A 21,282-nucleotide genomic window follows, 5' to 3' on the forward strand; every position below is an offset into this window, starting at 1 on the left:
AACCTGAATCAAGATTATGATAAATGGAAAATGTGAGAGGGAGAAAGAGTTGACTATCTGTGCATACATGGTGGGCCTGGGATGGATTATAAGATAAAAAAAAATAGAATTATAATAAGAAGGTGATGTGTTCTTTGTAAGAGGCTTGGCTACCGTACAGAAGGCAAAGTTATGATGCTGGATGAGGTGGCTGGGGAGTGAGGTGGATTAGGATTTGCATAATAGTGGATGGAATTTGGATTTTGAATGGGTGGGAAGAGCAAAGTGTGATGGCAGTGGGAGTTGTTGGATAAAATGAGGATCTGAGGTGAAGTGTGGGAAAGAAAGAAGGACAAAGCCTAATCCAGGGAGGGATGAGTTAGACGGGAGTGGGAGAAACGGGTGCAAGTTAATCTTATTTAAACAGAAGCCAAAGGGAGTAGGTATTATTGGATAGATGCTGACTCTACGATAGACTGCTGGGTAGGGAGAAGAAAGAAGCCTAAATAAATGAGCAAGCAACTGAGAGGAAGGGAGAGGTGATGGATTGGGATTTAGATAACAGAAGGTACCGTAGAGACAGGATTTGGGATGAACTGTGAGGAATGAATAAAAATAAAGTTTGAGCCACTGTAATTCAATTATATTTCATCATAATCCTTGTTTATGTTTACTCTGTCATGGTGGCATCAATTCTAGTAGAATTTGTATCGAGGAAGAACAGTATATAAAAGACATGTCATGTTGAAGAGATTAAACAAAGCAAATAGTGTTTTTCCTTGACTTTAGAGTACATATAAATTTCACGCATTAAGACCTACAAAACACAGTTAACATGACGGAAAGAAATTGACTCTTAAACGTATGCACATCCTGAAGTGAGTGAGTCTGCTAGTTGTTATGGTGCAGGAACCAGTATTCTAGTCTGTTGAGGAGTCTTCCTAGCATCTCTTTTTTAGCGAATGGTTTTTCCTACTGCATCCTATTATTTCCTTGTCTGTTGCATATGTCATCGTTATGCAGATACACCTTGCAAAAAATATGGATATACCGAGCACCTCTTCCTCAGGGAATGATTTTGTTTACTATATCTAATTATTCCTTTGTCTATTGCTCACATTTTTTTGATACAGGTATTGTTTACAAAAATGATAAAAGCTGATCTGTAAAATCGCTTCACTAGAAATTCACTCAGTTATTTCTTATGCGCTACGAGGACGACTCAGTTTGCTGGTGTGGGTGTTAGTGTGGCACTGGTAGTAGATGAATACTGATTCAGTATAGACAGATGGTGTGGAAGAGGAGCGTTATATATGGACCACCCTGTATAAAACACTAACGCGCCACACGCAGGAATCAGCGGGTAAGACAGAGGAGCTAGAAAGTCTGGTAAGCTGAGGAGACTATGGCGGTAAATGTGATGTACAACATGATTTACAGTACATCGTTACCCCACACCTATTTCCGGGGCATACTGCACTTGAGAGAGCGATCAAGCGCTTCTATCACTCCCTGGCGCCCACTCCTCTCCCGCCTAAATATTCCGGACTCGAGAGCCAGTGGTGCAGTGGTAAAAGATCCAGTACACAACTGGAAAGACTCGAGTTCGATTCTCTGGCCGGACAGACTGTTGGAAGTTTGCTTCCCCAGTCCTTGTCCTTGTTCCCCAGATGTAGCTATAAAAGGAGACCTGTGAGTAATTATGTTTGTTGCATGTCGTATCGTAGAGGAAGACTGAATGTAGCAAAGAATAATATGTCTTAAGGATCTTTCACTGTCGACTGTAATCCTTCTCCTCCTCCTTCCTCTTGTTTTACTACCCGTGTCATATATATTAGGCATTGTTTTGACGTGAAGTTTGCTTGTGGTAATAAAGGAATTAACATATTAGATGGTGATTTATATTTTACTTTTGTTATCTCCACATAATATTAAAAATCAACTTGAGGGATGATAAGTTAATTGGACAGTCCGTTTTCTCCTCCATTAGCAGAGACCAACGGTGTTACTAGTGTACTATTTCCAGACCATCACTACTTACGGTCGTCATAAAGAGAGACTTGGTACGTAGATGGGTAAAGAGCATGAACACTGAACTCCATGATGCAGAGTACATTTTATATTATTTTTACTTCCCTCAGAAGAATATATAAAATTTGATACTGACTGCTCGAACTGGAGGATATAGACTTAGCATTGAGCAATCTATTCCCTGCAGAGGTCTCCCCTAGATTTAATAAAGCCGGACGGAGGGAGCACAGATATAACACGAAATACGCCATCAGGATAAAGGTGTTATAATTAATAAACCTTTTACATTAAAGGTGTTATAATAAGCAAACCTGTAGTTTTCTTGCGTCACGTGCGGAAAAGCTTCTGTAAGTTTTAGTAATCCTGTTTTATATACCTATATAAATAGTTTCGATGGAATGGCATTATTATCTTGGTGCAGTATATGGATTTGCAGGAGAACATAATCAATGCTCTCTCCATTTTAACTAGACCAAAAATTGCCGTCTATCCATATTGACTGTTGTTCCGTAACAAGAGGATAAAACTAGCAGACTTTTATATTCCTTGCCACGAAATGTGAAGGAAAGGATGTAGAAATTTAGTGTTATTATACTGTGCAACTGATTTACGAAAAACTAGCCGCCAAATGACGAATATGTCCTTCAAGTTAGGGTTGACGAGTTCTGTGTAGTATTCAATCAAATATTATTACTTTACCTCGCACATAATTACAGTAAACCACCTACCACTGCAATCTATTAACACATGCAAGCAGGGAGGTTAACGAATTTTCATGTAATGTACTGAGTGCACCGTAACTTTGCAAAAATTTTCATCTTACTGTTGTTTTTCCGTAGCCCACCGGTAAAACAAGACAATACTACGGTTTTACATCTTTTTCTTTACTTCTGCGTGACTACCAGTTCATTATAAAGTTAATATCTGGTTGATCTCGGCATTCAAGACAGAAAGATGGCAGTGCTATTAAGCTTAAGTGGATAAACTCGCCGACCCTAATCTGTTGTTAATCTCATGTTGCGTTTGGCATTAAAGATGGAAAGAATGCAATTTATAGTGAAGGTAATGTGGGTAACGTTTAGCCAGTCATACATCGTATTCTTGTGTTATTCTCTTGTAAACCATTTTAAGAATGAGAGATGTAATTTTTAAGCGTAGTTCAAGTGGTCAGGGTAAAGCCAACCATCCAGTGTATTTATAATGTTAATATCTTTTTACTGCATTGCTTTCAGGAATGAAATATAGCAACTTTGCGACAAGTTAAAGAGGCCGGGAATAGTCAGTCATCAGTCATAATTATTTCAGTATTAATTTCATGTTAAAGCTCAGCAATGAAGATGGCGAAAACGAAATTTTAGACCAGGTTAGAATGGATACAGTGTACTAAGTTAAGAATTAAGGCGATTTCATACAGGGTTTAAGATGAAAGATATAGGCAGTCACTGTACAGTCCTGTCACTCTGCAGGCACGCACGCCAGTTCTGACGAGTATAAACGATTATGGATCCCACGGTGCACTTAGGCACGATATACCGCTGGTTGTACGAGGTCTAGCAGCTTGGCGTGCAGGCAGGACGTGGGGGTTAACGCACAGAAGATTTATTTGGCAGATTAATGGCAGGTTTCTATTAAGGCAAACTATGACTAAAGTGCTGTTGTTTATTGTCGAGATCAATATCCATCAGGGCTGCACAATTGCTATATATTTTTAAGAAACAGGTATAAGGTACTGTACGCAAAAACAGTTTTGTTACTATTATCACTAGGTACAGGAGTCGGACGCTTTCAAGTGGTGGTAACGATATGATCGGGCAATGGATCTGCCCGGTTTTATAAACTTAACTCGATCCCCCAGGAGAAGGATGGTAGACTACAGAAGGGCACCTTTAGCTTATGGTCTAATGGGTTCACATTTAGGTCACCCGAGGGTTGCAACTATTGCTGCCACTGCTATCACTGTTGTAGTTTGCATTTAACTAGAATCGTGTTTAATCGTCAAGTTGCTATGTATGAGAGAAGGAATATGCGCGAAGTGCTTTATGTAATATATACCGGCATTATTAATAACTTTATGTTGTTATTATTATCATTATTATAAGTTAGTGTTTTGTTAATTCGTGTGAAGTCATCAAACTTTTATGCTTAAATGAAGTACATATAGGGCGGCGGTACACGTAGTCCTACAAATATAGTTTTATCGTTACTTTAGGTGAAGTTTTTCTGAGGGGCCGTGTGTCGCAGTCATGTTTTTCTGTTTGAGTAAGCGAGAATAAAAAACAGCGGTGTACATGAAAATAATATTTGCAGGTTTAATTTGCCTTTGTTATAATTTAGTTTTTATACTGCGAAGTGCTTAATCATGAAACTTTTACGAGCAAATTATTTAGCGGAATACTGGCCACGCTGCTTTAAGAGTGCATGGATCTTCACACTAAACCTAAATAAGTGGGCCATCGGTGCCCGTATGATTGCATTGTTTCTCTTGCTGTTTTCCCAGGACACACTCTCATCATTTTCCTTCCTCTTTCCCACAACTTGAAGAGGGAAGTGACATTTATTTCCCCTCCCCCCTTTTTTTTTCACGTATACTGCTCAGCTATGTAATTTTCTAACTGAATGTATTGCAGACAATGCCCTTGTTGCACATCACTTTCTTCCGTCCATTCGTGTGCCAGGCTTTGTTCCATTGTGGTGTTCTATTCTCGACCCTGGTCACACTACTGGACAAAGTTTGTTTCCCGTACGTGTTCACCTGGCAGTACCCCTGGGGACCTGGAGGTAACACACACTATAGGGGAATTTATTCCAGATGGAGATGTTGCAACAGAAACGATTTACTTCCCTTAGCGACCTTCATACAGTCGATAAGCAGCAGTTATTAGACTGGAGAGTGACTGTGAAAGGTAGTTATTCTACAGAAGGATGTGGTCAGTTATAGACAAAAGTGTGATATAATTGAAAATGAGCTTATATTATAATGAAAATATAGTTAACTAACACAACCTGTTGTAAAAAAAAAAAAAAAAAAAAAAGTATCTAGCCGTTCCAAGGCAGAAAGGATATAGAGGGAGAGGAGGGCAGGACATAAATTAATACTGGAACAGATGCAGTATGGACTGAATTGGGTACAATCATGTATCTCACCTCGGACCGTGCTGGGAAGGGTGTACAGTGTAACTGACATTATGATACTATCAAACGAGAGAAGGTTTATGTATGGTGCAAACCTGGGCCAGAAAGAAATTGAGTCAGACCATATTGCAGCATAACACTTGAGACAGCAGATTACAACAGCAGTTAAGACATACTGGTAGCACATTTACAGTACTTACGACATACCACATTATAACAGCACTTACGACATAGCGCACTACAACATAGCACTTAAGACATGGCACATTACAACATAGAATTTACGACACAGCACATCGCAACATAGCACTTACGACATAGCACATTACAACATAGCGCTAACGACATAACGCATTACAACAGTACCACATAGCATATAAAAATATAACAGCACTTCTGGTATCGGCAGATGAGACGTTAGAAAAGAAGTCTAGATGATGATGATGATGATGATGATGATGATGATGATGTGCAAATAAAAGATAATGCAACTTGATGTAGTGCTGCCTACTTCTTCCTTAGCCTTTATCATTCTTTTTCTGTGCCTGCCGTCCTCTCTTCCTATTTCTCCCATCTTTCCTGTCACTTCTTATTGCTTTTCTCTACCTTTACAGGTGGCTTTACATTGAGTGACAAGCCAAATGGTTTCCTGTAAGCCAAGAAACCATTTACAACGCTGGGTGGTAACCATATAACCAAACCATACGTGCTCCCTACGTGTCAACAAGTGGGTTGGTGGAGGATTAGTGCTCCTCCCTGTAAAACAAATAACTCAAAGTCAAATGGCCACCCCTTACGGGATTATGGCGTCTGGCAATAGATAGATAGATAGAGATAAAAAAAAAAAAAAATCAACCAGGCCAATGTTATGAGTATGTAGAGTAAATGCTGAGCTAATGTCACAGCGAGGTATGGAGAGGGTGGCTATGCAAAGCAGATTCGAGATGGATCAGAGGCAAATCAGAATGTGGTATGAATTCTGTCCAGATGATTGCAAGCGGGTGAAGGCTTGAGTCAAATCGCTTTAACCAGGACAGGGCTGAGTAGCCGGTAGTTCCGACCTGATCAGACTTTCACCCTCGGTCACTGACCATCCGTTCAGACTGGTGATTCTGTAATGACTGTTAAAGGAATTAAGAAAGCCATGAATAAAGAGGTGTGAGTAGTAAACAATTATTGCCAAACACCTGTCCTGAATCTGACAAGCGGTCAGAACCAAAAGAGAGAGAGAGAGAGAGAGAGAGAGAGAGAGAGAGAGAATTATTATTATTATTATTATTATTATTATTATTATTCTGTTTCATCACAGTTCTCGTAAATGAAGGGCTCTCAACAATTTTTGGGTGCATTTCAAAGCTAAAACTGTATTGCAAAATGCAGGAACATACGTTTTCATTAAGTCTGGAATGTACTTTTTGAAGGCCGACCATTTATGTTTTGTCATTGTTAATATTTGCTGCTCTTGGTATGGTCTTTTTTTTTTATGATCTACCTCGGATATACTGTAGGCTACATTTCTTGAGAAATGAGCTTCTCAAAATCAGTACTTCGTTCAGCTGTGCAACGATAATGTGTGGAGTACAGTTTCCTTTTGTAAGGAGATTCACCAGATAGTATTTCTTTTAATGTGGATCGAGTAAATTTTTATTTTATTAGTTCCGTTCCTGATTTTCATTACCTTTCATCTCTCTCAGCCATAAGTTGTTTACGTATTCTGTCACTCTTATACTTTACACTTTTCTGCTGAACTTTCCATTTACACCCCAACCTTGCCAACCATATTGCCTAAGTCGCAAATATCTCCCGTGTAGCGACACATTCACTTTTTTCCTGCCCAGCTCACCAGTGCAAAAGTTAAATAATTGTCTGAGTTCTTCATTTGCACAACTGGTATACTCTGGAATTTTTCAGTCTGCCTTTCCCTCCGCCTGTGATGTCCAGTTTTAAATAGGCAATGTACCCATAAGTCATGAAACAAACTAATGTAGGATTCCCCCAAAATAAAAATAATAATCTTTCCTTGTAAGTCAACTTTTGCAAGCTTTCGACGTTTCATTATTTTGTTTACATGAAAAACATGAATACGGCATTCAGAGAGTGCATATCTCTGGCAACACCTATGCCAGACTACTCAGATCACCACCAAAATTAAAGCGACTCTTCATTTGCCCATGACCCACATATCCACAAAATTTCATTGAAAAATATCAGTAACTTTTTGAGATATCTTGTGAAAAAAAAAAATAAATAAACACACAAACAAACAAACAGGGGTGAATACATAACCCCCTCCAACTCCATTAGCAGAGATCTAAAAAAAAAAAAAAATGAATCACTGTCATACTACAGTAATTGAGTAAGAGTGACGGCAAACTTTTTTGTCCTATGGTCTACACATCTGTTTAGATAATAGACAAATTTACTGGAGGAAAATAAGCCAGGATTAACTGCCTTGGCCACAAACTCTAAAAGTTGCCAATGCTCACCTTACTGAAGTCGGTCGCCTCTTCCTGCCTCATACAGTTGCATACTTTCTAAAATCGCATTCCACGATAAATATTGGTGAACAGAACATAATTTCTCCAATAATTATTAGTTAGTATACCAGTTTTCTAGACTTGATTTACTAAAAAAAATATTGCAGTACAGTTGCAAGATACATAAAACGACATGTGGTGCGATCACAGAGTTATACATATAGAGTGCGCCACCCTGGTTTGAAAGTGACGCAACCGGAAGTGGCTCAGCGGCCATATTGGGATGCCCAGTCTCACGCTCAATTCAAAACAGGTAAGATGTTCTCGCTTCTCTGTGATCAGGAAATAAAATAGAATGGAAATATATTCAAGCACTGCATCAACTTCAAGAAGAGGAGGGCCTTCATTTAGGAAATAAACTCAGGGATATCCATCTTTCAAGGCACACTCAAAAGATGAAAGTAAAACTTGCTGCGCAAACACTGAGTTCTAGTGTAGCTGATGCATTAATCTTCTGTCGGGATTCATTACATCTCCCACAGTTTAAGGATTGTCAGGGTACAGTTAAATTTCTGCAAATGGCTGATAAACTTTTTGATGTACTGAACTCGAGAAACAAATTTGCTAGAGGAATGAAAGCAGCACTTCAACCTGAGACAGAAGTAGTTTCAATGTCATTCTTAGATCAAGCATTTGCTTATCTAATGACTATCACTAATTCTGATGACATCCTCATGTACAAAACTTCTAGAAAGACACCTTTCATTGGTTTTTTGGCTGCCATTAAGAGTGTTCAGGCACTTTATAAACAGTTTGTAGGTGTAAATAAGCCACTCCAGTACTTTCTAACTTATAAGCTGTCACAGGATCACTTAGAACTCTTTTTCTGTGCAATTCGAGCATCTGGTGGCTTTCGAAATAACCCTTCTGCGTTAAACCTCATGGCAGCATACAAGAGACTCCTTCTGAGGCATGAAATAAAAACGTCAAACGGGAATGTCTCTGCACAAGACCTCACTGAAGTGCTCACATCTGCAACATCTAGCAGTGTCATGAAGAAAGCTTTAGAGGATAAAACTGAAGATATTATGATGGCAAGAAGATATGATATCATTCCTCGTAGTCCTGCCCAAGAAGATCATGATTATGTAGACTGTCCAAACTTTACAGATGTGTCATATTATAAGGAAGCTGCAGTAGGTTGCATTGCCGGATATGCATTTAAAATGGTAAAGAGAAATATTTCATGTCCAGACTGCTTGTCTGCACTTACAGCAACAGAAATTAAGAACAATGATAAAAGTTGTGCATTGATACTGGTTAAGGACAAAGGCGGCTTGATAAAGCCCTCTATGAGTGCTGTGTCTGTCTGCAGATCCACAGAGAAAATATTTCAGAAAATGTTGAAAAGTCATGACAAAGAGCTACGTAACATTCCCAGAATTTCCTCTCTAGTTGCATATTCTGTATTGAAAGAGACTGGTAGCACTGCATTTAAAATACATAATTCCCATATGTTTGAATGTTCACCTGATAATAATCACATTTTTTCTCTTATTAGCAGTGGTGCTTGCATATTGCAAGATACGTTTGCATCATCTTGCAAAAGCAACCACTGCTAAAGTAAGAGGCTGTTATGTTAGGAAAACACTAAGTTAGTATTATTTAAGAACCAGTAAGTGAGGACACTCACCATCCACTCAATTAATGTTAGCTATTAATAAATTGGTATATGTTCGCTTCTAATCGTTGATTTTTGTGTATCCAAAGTAAAATGGTGCGTAGAGACAAGGTAAGGGGACCGGGAATAACTTTTCTTCTCACTTAATTCAGAGCGCAATAGTAATGGAGAAAAGGCCTAAAATAGCTAAAGTAATTATACTGATAACTGCTCTATCTATTTACATCAGGATATACTGCAAAAAACACTCGGGAAAGGTTAGTATTTGTGAATTATGATGAGCTGTACGGGAAGGTCGGGACTCGGTAGAGTGGGCATCCTAAGATGGCCGCCGCGCCGGGCCCGCTGGCTTCACTTATCGCCCATACCACAACACAGGAACGCGCGCTCTATATGTATAACTCTGTGGGTGCGATAGCATTCATCACATAATATTACAAGTCTCGATGCATGTACATTTTGAAACGCCTATCACATAGTTTTCAAACAGCTTAATGCTGCTTCTGGCAAATGCTGAAGTGAATGTGCCGAATGTTGCTTATGAAAAAAGTATAATTTTCAAAACCGGAAACATGGGAAGACGAAACCGCCACCAGAAATCGTGGGCGCCGATTAAGCCTAATTGGTGGTGCGTGAGGTCGGTGCAGACGATCTTAAATTGATCTGAACTAATATTTTGCCGTTCAGAAGGCTTTATATTACTTTTGCATATCGATACATGAATGTAAATTTTTCATATATTGAAACAGTAAGGAAAGAGTATGATTCAGAGTGATTAACTGGTGTTTGAACGAAGAAAAATATTCGTCCCGGAAATGGTATGTTAATGTTTCCATATCAACCACAATATCTTTCTTGGGAGGAGCGCGTCATTGCATAAGGTCCTCATCTGAGGTCTGCTAACATCTTGCAATCAGATTACTTTATATTACTTTCATATACAGTGCAGATATATGGATATGAATTTTTCATTTCATTTAAATAATGAGAGCATGAACATTGATGGACTGAGCTAAGAACAAGGTTGGTTCCGGAAATGAGATGGTATGCTACCGTACTTTGGTGATTCCCTTGCACTTATCAAATTGGAGCGTCTTTTCCTCATTGTAGTGAACAAATATTAATAATATTTCACTTCTGAGTACAATTAGAGTTGGAGCACATAAAAGAAAGTAGTTTAGTTGACCAACTTTTAATGTATTCAATTATCATGTGAGAATTGGCAGACTGTGGGAATTTGCGGCCAAGGCAATTTATCTGCTAATTTAGTTCAGGTGATTACCAACAGTGGCGAAATCTGGACTGATGGTGCTCTCTGCCTGGGCCCACACTCCAGCTGGGGACTGTATGATGGATCTGATATGGATATGTCATTAGACAAGGACTCTATTCGATTTCCACTTAAAAAGTACACATTCCCAACAGGCTAGTCATCATTCATTTTTATGGCCTTGCCCTAATTTACAGTATTATTTCGTCAGAGTCCAGCCCAAGGAAGATACTCTGTGGTTACCTATAAGAATGAAATCGATATGTTTAGCTGAATGAAACATTGCTCAGTGTTCCAGATCCAAATAACCTATATAACGAAGAGTTTGAAAGACACAAACAATGATTTAGGAACAAGTGGAAAGCAGTAAGAATAACCCTTGGTTGTGGTGAGAATATTGTATTAATCTGCTGCTCATAATAAGTATCAGTAAGTTAGTGGAACAGTATGCATTAGTATCAAATGTAGAACAACCTTCCTTTGGCAGAGAGGGAGTGAAACACACCGCCTGTAATGGAAGGCTGGTCAAGTGCAGAATATTTAGTCGGCCAGTCGGGCTAGTTAGTGCGAAATATAATAGATGCTGAGGCATACCGGTATTATTATTACACACACACACACACACACACACACACACACACACACGCACAGAATTTTATATATATATATATATATATATATATATATATATATATATATATATATATATATATATATATATATATGTGTGTGTGTGTGTGTGTGTGTGTGTGTGTGTGTGTGTGATTCTACTGCTGTATTTTTTGTTTTCACAATATTAATTTAAGTGTTATACAATTGTCTTGGTTGCCACAACAGGTAAAAATATAGTTTGTTACTGAGAACACATAGAAGAAAAAACATAGAACCATTATCAATATGGTTTGCCCTTGAACATTATTAACGAAAAATTAAGAATACTGAAATAATAACACGCATTCCAAATCACATCCTGCTTGGTATCATAAATCACGGCACAGAATCACGACACATTGTTTTATGGCTTGCCTATTTTCTCTGAATTGCTTTGAACCCATCATGACCGTTCGAAGTAGTGACACTGTTATTACAAATAACAACATGCGTACTTATTATGGAAAGCACCAGAGTTTTGCTTTATACACATATACAGTCTTGAGAATTATGTTATAAATTTAGCGTCTGTCGTCACTAAGGTTCACCCAGTAACGACTCAGCATTCAAGCTGAAATACATAGCGTATTTTTACCAACTGAAAATAAATGAAATTGGTTTTGTGCATGTTTTTAATTTGCCTTTTTTGTATTTGCCCTCAGCGTGAAGCAAGGTGTGGTGGTGGGGCGAAGTATGGTGGCTGCTGCACTCCTCACCCTGGCCACACTCCACCAAGCAGCCTCATCCTACATGCTTGCAGGTGAGCCCCAGTCACCAACTCATAATCAGTTTTGGATACTTATGCTCGTAAGTTAGCAGGAAAAAACAACGGGGAAATCTATTTTAGAACTGATGCTTTTATATTTATTAATGTACTTTAATTTCTTCTGCACCCGCTTTCAAAATCCTAATTCCTCATCAGCCCTAGTAATTCCTTCATTACACTCTCCACTTTCCCGTTTCCTGCACTCCATTGGTTCATATCCTAACTCCAGCCATAAGTCAAGCTGTCTGGGGAATGAAGGTGGTGGCCAAAGAACCTTCCCTCCTTAAATCTTAAACTTATCCAGATTTTATGCTTTATTGAAACTTCTATAGGGGATACGTATGAATCTTTCATGTGATCCCTTCACCTCCCACGCAACTTCTTTCTCCTCCCATAACTCTTGAAGAATATAATGTATTTTTCATTTTATAGATGCCACTATAGTCGCGGCACGCGACTCTGAGGTTGTCATTATCGTGCCCTGGAAACCTACCCGTCAATAGTGAGTCTGATTTCGTGTATAAGATGATACGCCTGTGATTTGTGTATAATATGATCGTCTATAATAGTATTCACGTATAATATAATTGTGTATAATAATATGATTCGTGAATAATACGATACGAAATCGAACGCACTGCTGACAGTTAGGTTTCCAGAGTACGATAATGAACCGCAGAGTCAAGCGCCGCGACTACTGTATAGTAGATGATTTTATTCTGTTTATGAGAGGCTTAAAAAACAGGAAGTGATAGACACGGGTAGATCCTGTAATAAACTCACTGCCACCAGAAGTCCTTCCAAACATATAATAGTATTGAGATGGACTGAGTAAAGTGAAATGTAGAAGAGATTGATAATATACCGGTACTATAGTGATCATTGAGTCTCAGCTACACTCTTGAGAGAGAGAGAGAGAGAGAGAGAGAGAGAGAGAGAGAGAGAGAGAGAGAGAGAGAGAACGCAGATGAAACACATAACTGATTCCAACTCTCTTTATGTCATCGGACTGAAGAGGTTAAAGGTATACTTCAACTTGAAGCTACTAGATATGTCTTTGATAAAGCCTCTTCCAGCGAGACTTTTTAAGAAGTTGAATAAAATCGTCTGGAGGTAAGAAAAGTACAATAAAACAACTTCATCGGACTGAAGTGGTCAGAGCAGCTGATGCAGAAGATTTAATTCAGCTGACAGGAACCCAAGAAGCTGTAAAGGCAAGGCGTTTTGTTAATTAAAGTCCTGAGAGACGCACCATGGATCTTGCCTAATCAGAACTTCCCTGCAAATGTGTTCTTAGATTCACGCGCTAATTATAACTTGCGATTCTCTCAATCTTGGAACTGCCTGTCTATGTTTATCGGCACCCTGCGCTAACTAGTTGATACCACTAACTGGTTTTTAAGTTATGGCATTTATGTTTACAGTTTCTATGAATGGACGACTGCGCTCTTGGTTTATTATTTTTTTTTTCTTCTTTTTTGTGATGATCGTTCTGTTTTCGTGTTGTCTTGTTTTACAGCTTATCACGTATGGAATATAATTATAACATTTTGACACGCAGTTACCTTTGGTAAGTCGTGCCAGGTGCCCCTCACTGCCACTGGATAGTTACGCTATATTTCCTTTAAGCTTCATTAAGTCTGTTATGCTGTATGCAATTTCTGATGATTAACTCGTGACCTTCTCTTTTCACTTAGTATTGTATTACCATCCTTGTCTGTTCCTCCCATTCCTGTCACCCAGTTGTTCAGCATTGTCACTTACAGTATTTCCTCATTTTAGTTTCGTTTTTTGCATTGAGGGAAATTAATTTATCATATGCAGGGTACCTTTATCAAAATTTTCAAGTGTACAGTAGGCTTCCAGCTTCTGATTGCTGTTTGGTCTTTACCGATTTTGTTTTTACGTTTCTTATGTGTAATTGCCGCACAACCGCCTTTTTAAAATACTTTGAAAGTATCGTTATAAGGTACTGTACTTATTACGCACATATGAAGCACAGTACCTGCTAACTAATTTTCAGTATAAAACATGAAATATTTGTAAGTTACTGCTTTGAAATACGTATTGATTGCTCTTGTAAAGTTGTCATTAACTACTATAATGAATTGGTAATTAGTTGATTTTAAGATTATCTGTAAACTGCTGCTATAAAATGTTTGATCTTTGCTGGTATCAAGTATTGACCAGCTGCCTCCATGAAATTCTTTTTAAGTGACTACATGAAGTGTTAATTTTGTTTATATACAGTACTGCTATTATGAAGTTATTAATGGACGAAGTGCATCGGTAATAGTGAAATGATTAATTTAGCCACTTTTCTAATATGGTGGCAATGTTGATGGCTGGTACTTGTTTCTAATCAAATTCAGCGAGGATGGAGCAGCTGGAACAAATGTGGAAATATGCACGATAATTATGACTATGATAATGTTATCCACTTGCATAAGATGACGCACTATATTTTCTTGTACATCCAGATTAATATATTAACTCAGTTTCTTTTTTTACCGGACGGTATCTAACGCCTTCATTGACTTCTTCGTTACAAGGTGGATTTCATAAAGTGAAGAATAAAATTCCCAATTTCTAGCAAGACTCATATTAAAGCAGAGCAATGAAAAGCATGAGCACGCCATTTCCGAAGGTTTACATTAGGTAATTTATTCTTGTGTAGGCTAAGCACAAGATTCTCTCACAAACGTAACTCAAGCCAGACAGCACGTTGGACTTAACTCATTCCACGCTGTAACCTCGTTCGAAGGCAAATAAAGCATATGCCTTTGTCGGAATGTTTGCTTTGGTTTCCTTTTATTCTGCATCCATCTAATTACACTTTTGGGTCTGCATAAATATTTCTAAAAGCCTGAATAGAAAATCTGAGAAAGGTATCTCAAGATGTCATAGTAAGCTTCAGGTTGATAAGCCCAGGAATAAAGTGAGTGAGATACAGTAAGCTTTGGTTAGGAGAACGAAGAGACCAAATGAGAGAGAGAGAGAGAGAGAGAGAGAGAGAGAGAGAGAGAGAGAGAGAGAGAGACAGACAGACAGACAGACAGAGAGACAGACAGACAGACAGAGACAGACAGAGACAGACAGACAGAGCATTATCTTATTTGGGAAATGTAAAAATGCGTCATAGGATTGAATCAGTTAATGTCCATCATGCAGTAGATAGGCACTAATCTAAGGAATCTTCATCTCCCCTTCCAGCAGGGACGGAACAGCCGCAGCGGATGTGGGACCCAGGGAGCGGCTCATTACTGGGGCAGGGGTCAGGGGACTTCGGTCTCGAGAACGTGACAGTGACCAACCAGACGGCTCAATTTGGCACTACTGCCTTCCTACACTGCCAAGTCCGCAACGCAGCAGACAAGCAGGTGACTTGCTGACCTGATTTTGTTACTTGACCCGACCCTTTTAAACTGGTGATTGGACTTCATGCCCTTCCTAACTCGAGCTTTTTACTTGCTGATCCGTCCATAATTCTTGCTGACTGGACTTTATTATTTGCTGATCAGACCTTGGTATTTGCTGACCCAGCTTCCTTACTTGCTGACTCTACCTTCTTATTTGCTGATCCGACCTTGTTACTTGCTGGACTGGCCATATTACTCTCTGACTCGACCTTATCGCTTTCTCACTTGGCCTTATTATTTGTTTTAACACTTGCTGACCTGACCTTATTACTTGTTGGCCTGACATTATTTGCTGGCCTGACTTAATTACTTGCTGACCCGACCTTGTTTCTTACTGACCTGACCTTATTACTTGCTGACCCAACGTTATTACTTGTTGACGACTTTATTACCTGTTTACCTGACCATACTACTTGTTTACCTGACCTTTTACTTGCTCATCCAGTGAAATTACTTGCTTTCCCGAACTAATTGCTTGCTGGCCCGACCTTATTACTTACTGACCCAACCCAATTACCTGTTGACCTGACCTAATTGTTTGCCGACCCTACCTTATTAATTGCTGGCTCCACCTTATTATTACTTGTTGTCTGGACCTTTTTAATTGCTGGCTCCACCTTCTTATTTACTCTCCCGACCTTAAAGTAAATATAGGATTTAAAAAAAAAAAAAAAGTCTGAGCATGACGTTTCCATTAATTATTATTGTCGGCATATCACCCACTCTGTTACCACACACTTCTCTGTTTCACCAAAATCAGACAACAGGAAACGTATCATTCTATCTATCTATCTATCTATCTATAGCCCGACGCCCTAATCCCGCAAAGGGTGGCCGCAGACAAAACGCTTCCAAGTCACTCTGTCACCCACCATTTGACTCCCCTCCCCCCAACTCACCCCCCCCTCCCTCATATACCTCTCAACTCCATCCCTCCACCTCATCCTCGGTTTACCCCTCCCTCTCCCTCCCTCCACCTCACCTACATACACCCTCTTAGTCAGTCTTTCATTCTCCATCCTCTCCACATGTCCAAACCACCTCAGTGTATTTCTCCTAATCTTTTCAACCACATCCACATCTACCCCACAACGTTCCTTCACTTCTTCATTCGTCAACCTGTCCCTCCACGTCACTCCACATGCTCCTCTCAAGTAACTCATTTCCACTGCTCTCACTCTTGACTTGTTCCCCTCTTGCAAGGTCCACGCCTCGCTTCCATACGTCAGGGTAGGGATCACAATACCATCATGCAGTGACTTCTTAACTTCCATACTCACCTCCCTATTTCTCATCACTGCTTTCAGTGTGCCAACAACCTTCCTTCCCTGCTGTACCCTTTCACGTACTTCATCCCCCAAAGTTCCATCCTTACTTATCACACTACCCAAGTACTTGAATGCACTCACATTCTCCATATCCTCACCATCCAACCTCACTGCACACTCTGTGACTTCATTCCTCTCAAACACCATAACTTTACTTTTGTTTACATTAACTTTCAGCTTCCTCCTCCTACACACTGTCCCAAATTCATTCACCAAACCTTGCAACTCCCATTCATCTTCACTCAACAATACTGTATCATCAGCAAACAGCAACACCGGAAGCTTCCAAATCTCACCCTCATTCATTAGGGCCACCCCCACATCCACTGCCCTACCTTGTACCTCCTTTACAACCCCATCCATATATATATTAAACAGCCATGGAGACGTTACACACCCCTGTTTCAGTCCCACATTGAGATCAAAGAACTCACTCAGCTCACCATCCACTCGCACCGTAGCCCTAGCTCCCTCGTACATACTCTTCACAGCACTCAACAATTTCCCCTCCTCTCCAAATATGTGTCAGCATTAGTTTATTTTTATTTAGAAACAGTTGCTGAATATTAGTTTCTCATTACTTTATTTATGCACTTTTTAACAATCTTGGGTGGTATATATTGTAATGAGCGTCGGCTTGAGCTTAAACCTCTCTAATTCAAAAAGTCTTTCCTAACCTGAATTAAATCGTTTGGAGGTAGAAAAGTGAAATAAAAAATATGTCATTGGATAGAAGCCGTTGAGACAGTGTAAAAATAAAAGTGTTTGATAATCATCATACCCGACCAGATTACTGAGAAGGCAGAAACTCTTTCATGATACAGACCTGATGAAAATGACTCGGGTTTACGAGTATGAGCAGTATGTTCAGTAAGTATTGTCTGATTACTCTTGGAAAACTGACATATTCATCAGTGATTAAGTGTATTAACAAATTCATTAAACTGACATGAGTAAGCCGTAAGCACAATAAAAGCCATCATATCTTAATAACGGCCATTTAATTTAATGTTATGACGAAACTATCTGTCTAAATCACATATGTTCAATATATTCATTGCACATATGAAGGTGTTACCATGAACTCCATATATCTGCTGCATAATAAAGAATACAGACTGCCTATTGTGGAGAAGCGTGTGTTTGTTATCGGGTAAATAACAGTAGATGGAACAAAAAAGAAAATGGGTTTGGTACTTTAACACTGAAAAATTTAACACAATGGAGGAAAGTACCTCAGACAACAGAAACCATGCAGCTGCAGGTATGTTTTGCTAAAAAGAAATTTTCATCTTACACAGATGATCATTATACATATAGACGTGAATCTTTGTACATATTGCGACGTGGCAAAAATACTATGCCCAAAAGACCCTCGTGTGGTCGATAGACATTAATGTAGAACGCCTGCTTCGTCGAAATCTGAACCAAAAGTTTTAGCTACAGAGCACTGACTACTGTTTCAACCTCTATACTGTACCTATAGGACAGGGCAGTCTGTTGTCCTTCTCCAGTTATTAAAATTCATGTTGTAATGATTTTTCCTCAGAGATGCTTTTGAGTTGACTATGAAAAGAAGAGATTAACGAAGCTTTGCTCCAGGCAATTAACCACAAGAAAAACTTTTAAATCTTTTAGAACTGGATGCTGTTTTAGGAGCCTGATTTCTCTCATTTGCAGCTAGTTCATTACTTCCATAATTTTCTTTTGGTCGAGGGTTCATAGCCTTTCATCTAAATAATTATAGGGTAAAAAAAAAAAATTACTTTTCTCTGGTACTTCACTATTTCACTTAATATAATGCATGTGGCATCTTTATCTCTTTTCTATCGCTACTTTAATGGTCACTGCTCCTCTGAACTGTCTGCTTGCATTCCTCCACCTCTACGACGGGCGCGTAGCACCCGTCTGGCAGCAAACTCTCATCCCTTTTCTGTCCAACTCTCTAATGCAAGAGTTAACCGTTACTCCCAGTCTTTCATTTATGCAACAGGTCAGCTCTGGAACTGTCTCCCTCTGTCTGTATTTCCTGCTGCCTATGATCTCCAGTCTTTCAAACGCAGTGTGTCCAGGCATCTCAAAATGATCGGATCTTGAATTTGGCTCTCTATTGTATTTTGTTTTTCTCTTTGAGGGAACTGTTACTGCGGGCTCATGGCCTTTGGTTCCTTCTTCCTCGCATAAAAAAAAAAAAAAATGAAAATGAAAATAATGTTTGGGGCTTTTTGTCACCAATTTGTGAGGAAAGATTAATTATGTCAGAGGATGGAATACGCACTGAGAACGTCATGCATGTGCATTATACGATGTGTATTCCCTGTCTGCGTACTGATGTTTTTGTGAGTGGTATGCACTGATAGTGGTAACTGTTACCTGACATGTGTCCAACTTTGCTTGTTAATGGTTTTGTACTGCGTATTCACCTGTGTCGCGGTCTCCTCACATTCTTATATAGATGTTACATTGTACAGTACATGTTTGATTTAAATTTTATGACCTACCCAGTACATACTTGGATTTTGTTTCTTGATCTAAGATTTGTAATGATCAAACAATCACCCAACTCCACTGAAAATAAATACAGTGCAGTTGGACAGATAACTAACACATTCGCCAGAACCTTCGATACCAAGTAATGAGACGTACACAAGCAGTTAACCCCTTTCAATCTGGTATTTTTTTTATTTTTTATTTTTACTGAATTCTAGCTGTTAAACTGAGTTAAACAGGGGGTCATTGTAATGAGTGGTTAATGAAGGCTATCAGAAAGCCCGTTAAATTCACTTCTATTTCATTTCCGTGGGTGGGTAGTAACTTCTGCATCGGGAATGTCATTTCCTATCTAATTTCAGCTTATTGGTTTATACGGGAATCTAATTACTGGTGGGAGAATTGGACTAGACTGATACGGGTTCATGTCATTTCTGTATATGAAAGTTGGTTATTATGCACGTTGCTTGTGGTTGCCATTCGGTAATTGTCAACAAGACATCTGAATTTATATCACACGTGCTCATGTTGTACTGCTTCTCTCTCTCTCTCTCTCTCTCTCTCTCTCTCTCTCTCTCTTACAGGGAATTTGTGTGTGTGTGTATATATATATATATATATATATATATATATATATATATATATATATATATATATATATATATATATATATATATATATATATAACATTCAACCCAGCAGCTACAGATATATAGACATAAATTTATCTGTCATGTGTGTGTGTGAGGGGGAGGGTGATCTGAAGGTCCACTTATCGTTTATATGGTGGGAGTGTTGCGTAACTGCAAAGAATCTATGACTGCAGATTATTTCTATACTCGTTCTGAAGATGGCTGGAAGTATAATTTGGCTCCATTTAAAGGAAACATTGCTGATTATATGGTCGAACGTTTAAATTCCTGCGTTTTGTGTTGTAGCTTAGTTGGGAATTGAGAGTCCATTCATTAGTCGTCCTAAGTTGGTGATAATGGAAATAGTAATTTTAAGTGTATCTTAACATGCATTTTTTTTTTTTTTTTTGGGGGGGGGCTTATTATTATCAGGGTTAAGTTTAGTACATGTTTTTGACTGTTGTCATGATAGGTTTCACCGGGCCAATCAGGCACCGATATTTATAATTTGTATTAAACGCACAAATGCCTTATCTTTAAAATAAAAGGCTGACGCACCCCCGAGGAAAAGCAAAGCCACACACATAAGATGTTTTAACCTGTTCGTACCTAGAACCGAATTACGGACCTGGACTGTAAATTCGATGGTTGCATGCCGAAGTCGGCGAAAGATGGGGATTAAAGAAAAGTTGATTAACTTACTCTCTCTCATGTAGTCATCAGGCAGCAATCAGCGCCGTCTACATTCATTACATCATTCTTATCTGTATTACAAACATTCTGACATGAATCTATCGCAGCCATGTAATTATTATGTGGAAATGTCTGGAAAAAAGATGAAGTTGCTCGTGACGATCATGATTCTACCCTTCCTCCTATGGGTAAGATTCCCTAGGATCAGCCTTGTGTCTGAAGGACATAACACTTTCTGCGGTGCTTTAGGTCCCACCTCACGTATCTGTGGTGGTACTTCAATTTGTACGAAGAGCGAGGGCTTTGGAAGGAGGAAATAGGATGCTGAACTATTGTGGTAGGTCTCCATATTATAATTGCAAATCATACTAGATAGATAGATAAATAGATAGATAGAGAGACAGATAGAAGCAGGAAGTCAAATGATGAGAAGGTGTTGTGTCTGCGAGAATCGAGCAGTGCTAAGCATGCTTACACACTCTTAACACTGAGGAAAGCTGACGACAGCGGCCAGTAAGGAGATGATGCAGTTAGCTGTCAGCAGTCCTCTCGTGAACAAAGATCTAGTCCACCCCTGCTATACCAGAATTTAGGAAAGAGAGCTCAGACCTAGATTAGCCACCGAACAGGCTAGACAGAAGGAGACAAGCGACCCTAGAGAGAGGTCGAGACGGAGATTAGCCTTAGAACAGAGAGAGAGAGAGAGAGATAGCGAGACAGGGAGGTAGCTACC

The 21,282-nt window shown here is 39.1% G+C and overlaps 1 protein-coding gene across 1 annotated transcript in view; it reads left to right on the top strand.

Annotated features, from left to right (window-relative positions):
* LOC145408261 (zwei Ig domain protein zig-8-like) overlaps positions 1 to 21,282 on the top strand; it is a 53,906-nt gene that overhangs the window by 6,387 nt on the left and 26,237 nt on the right. Inside the window, exons 2-3 of the mRNA XM_080279030.1 lie at positions 11,884 to 11,981; positions 15,201 to 15,367. Coding sequence (XP_080135156.1) covers positions 11,884 to 11,981; positions 15,201 to 15,367 — 265 coding nt within the window. The remainder of the gene's footprint in view (positions 1 to 11,883; positions 11,982 to 15,200; positions 15,368 to 21,282) is intronic.

Source organism: Coenobita brevimanus, chromosome 76, assembly GCF_032717465.1.
Source record: "Coenobita brevimanus isolate Jiangsu-jjx chromosome 76, ASM3271746v2, whole genome shotgun sequence".
NCBI classification, from domain to species: domain Eukaryota; kingdom Metazoa; phylum Arthropoda; class Malacostraca; order Decapoda; family Coenobitidae; genus Coenobita; species Coenobita brevimanus.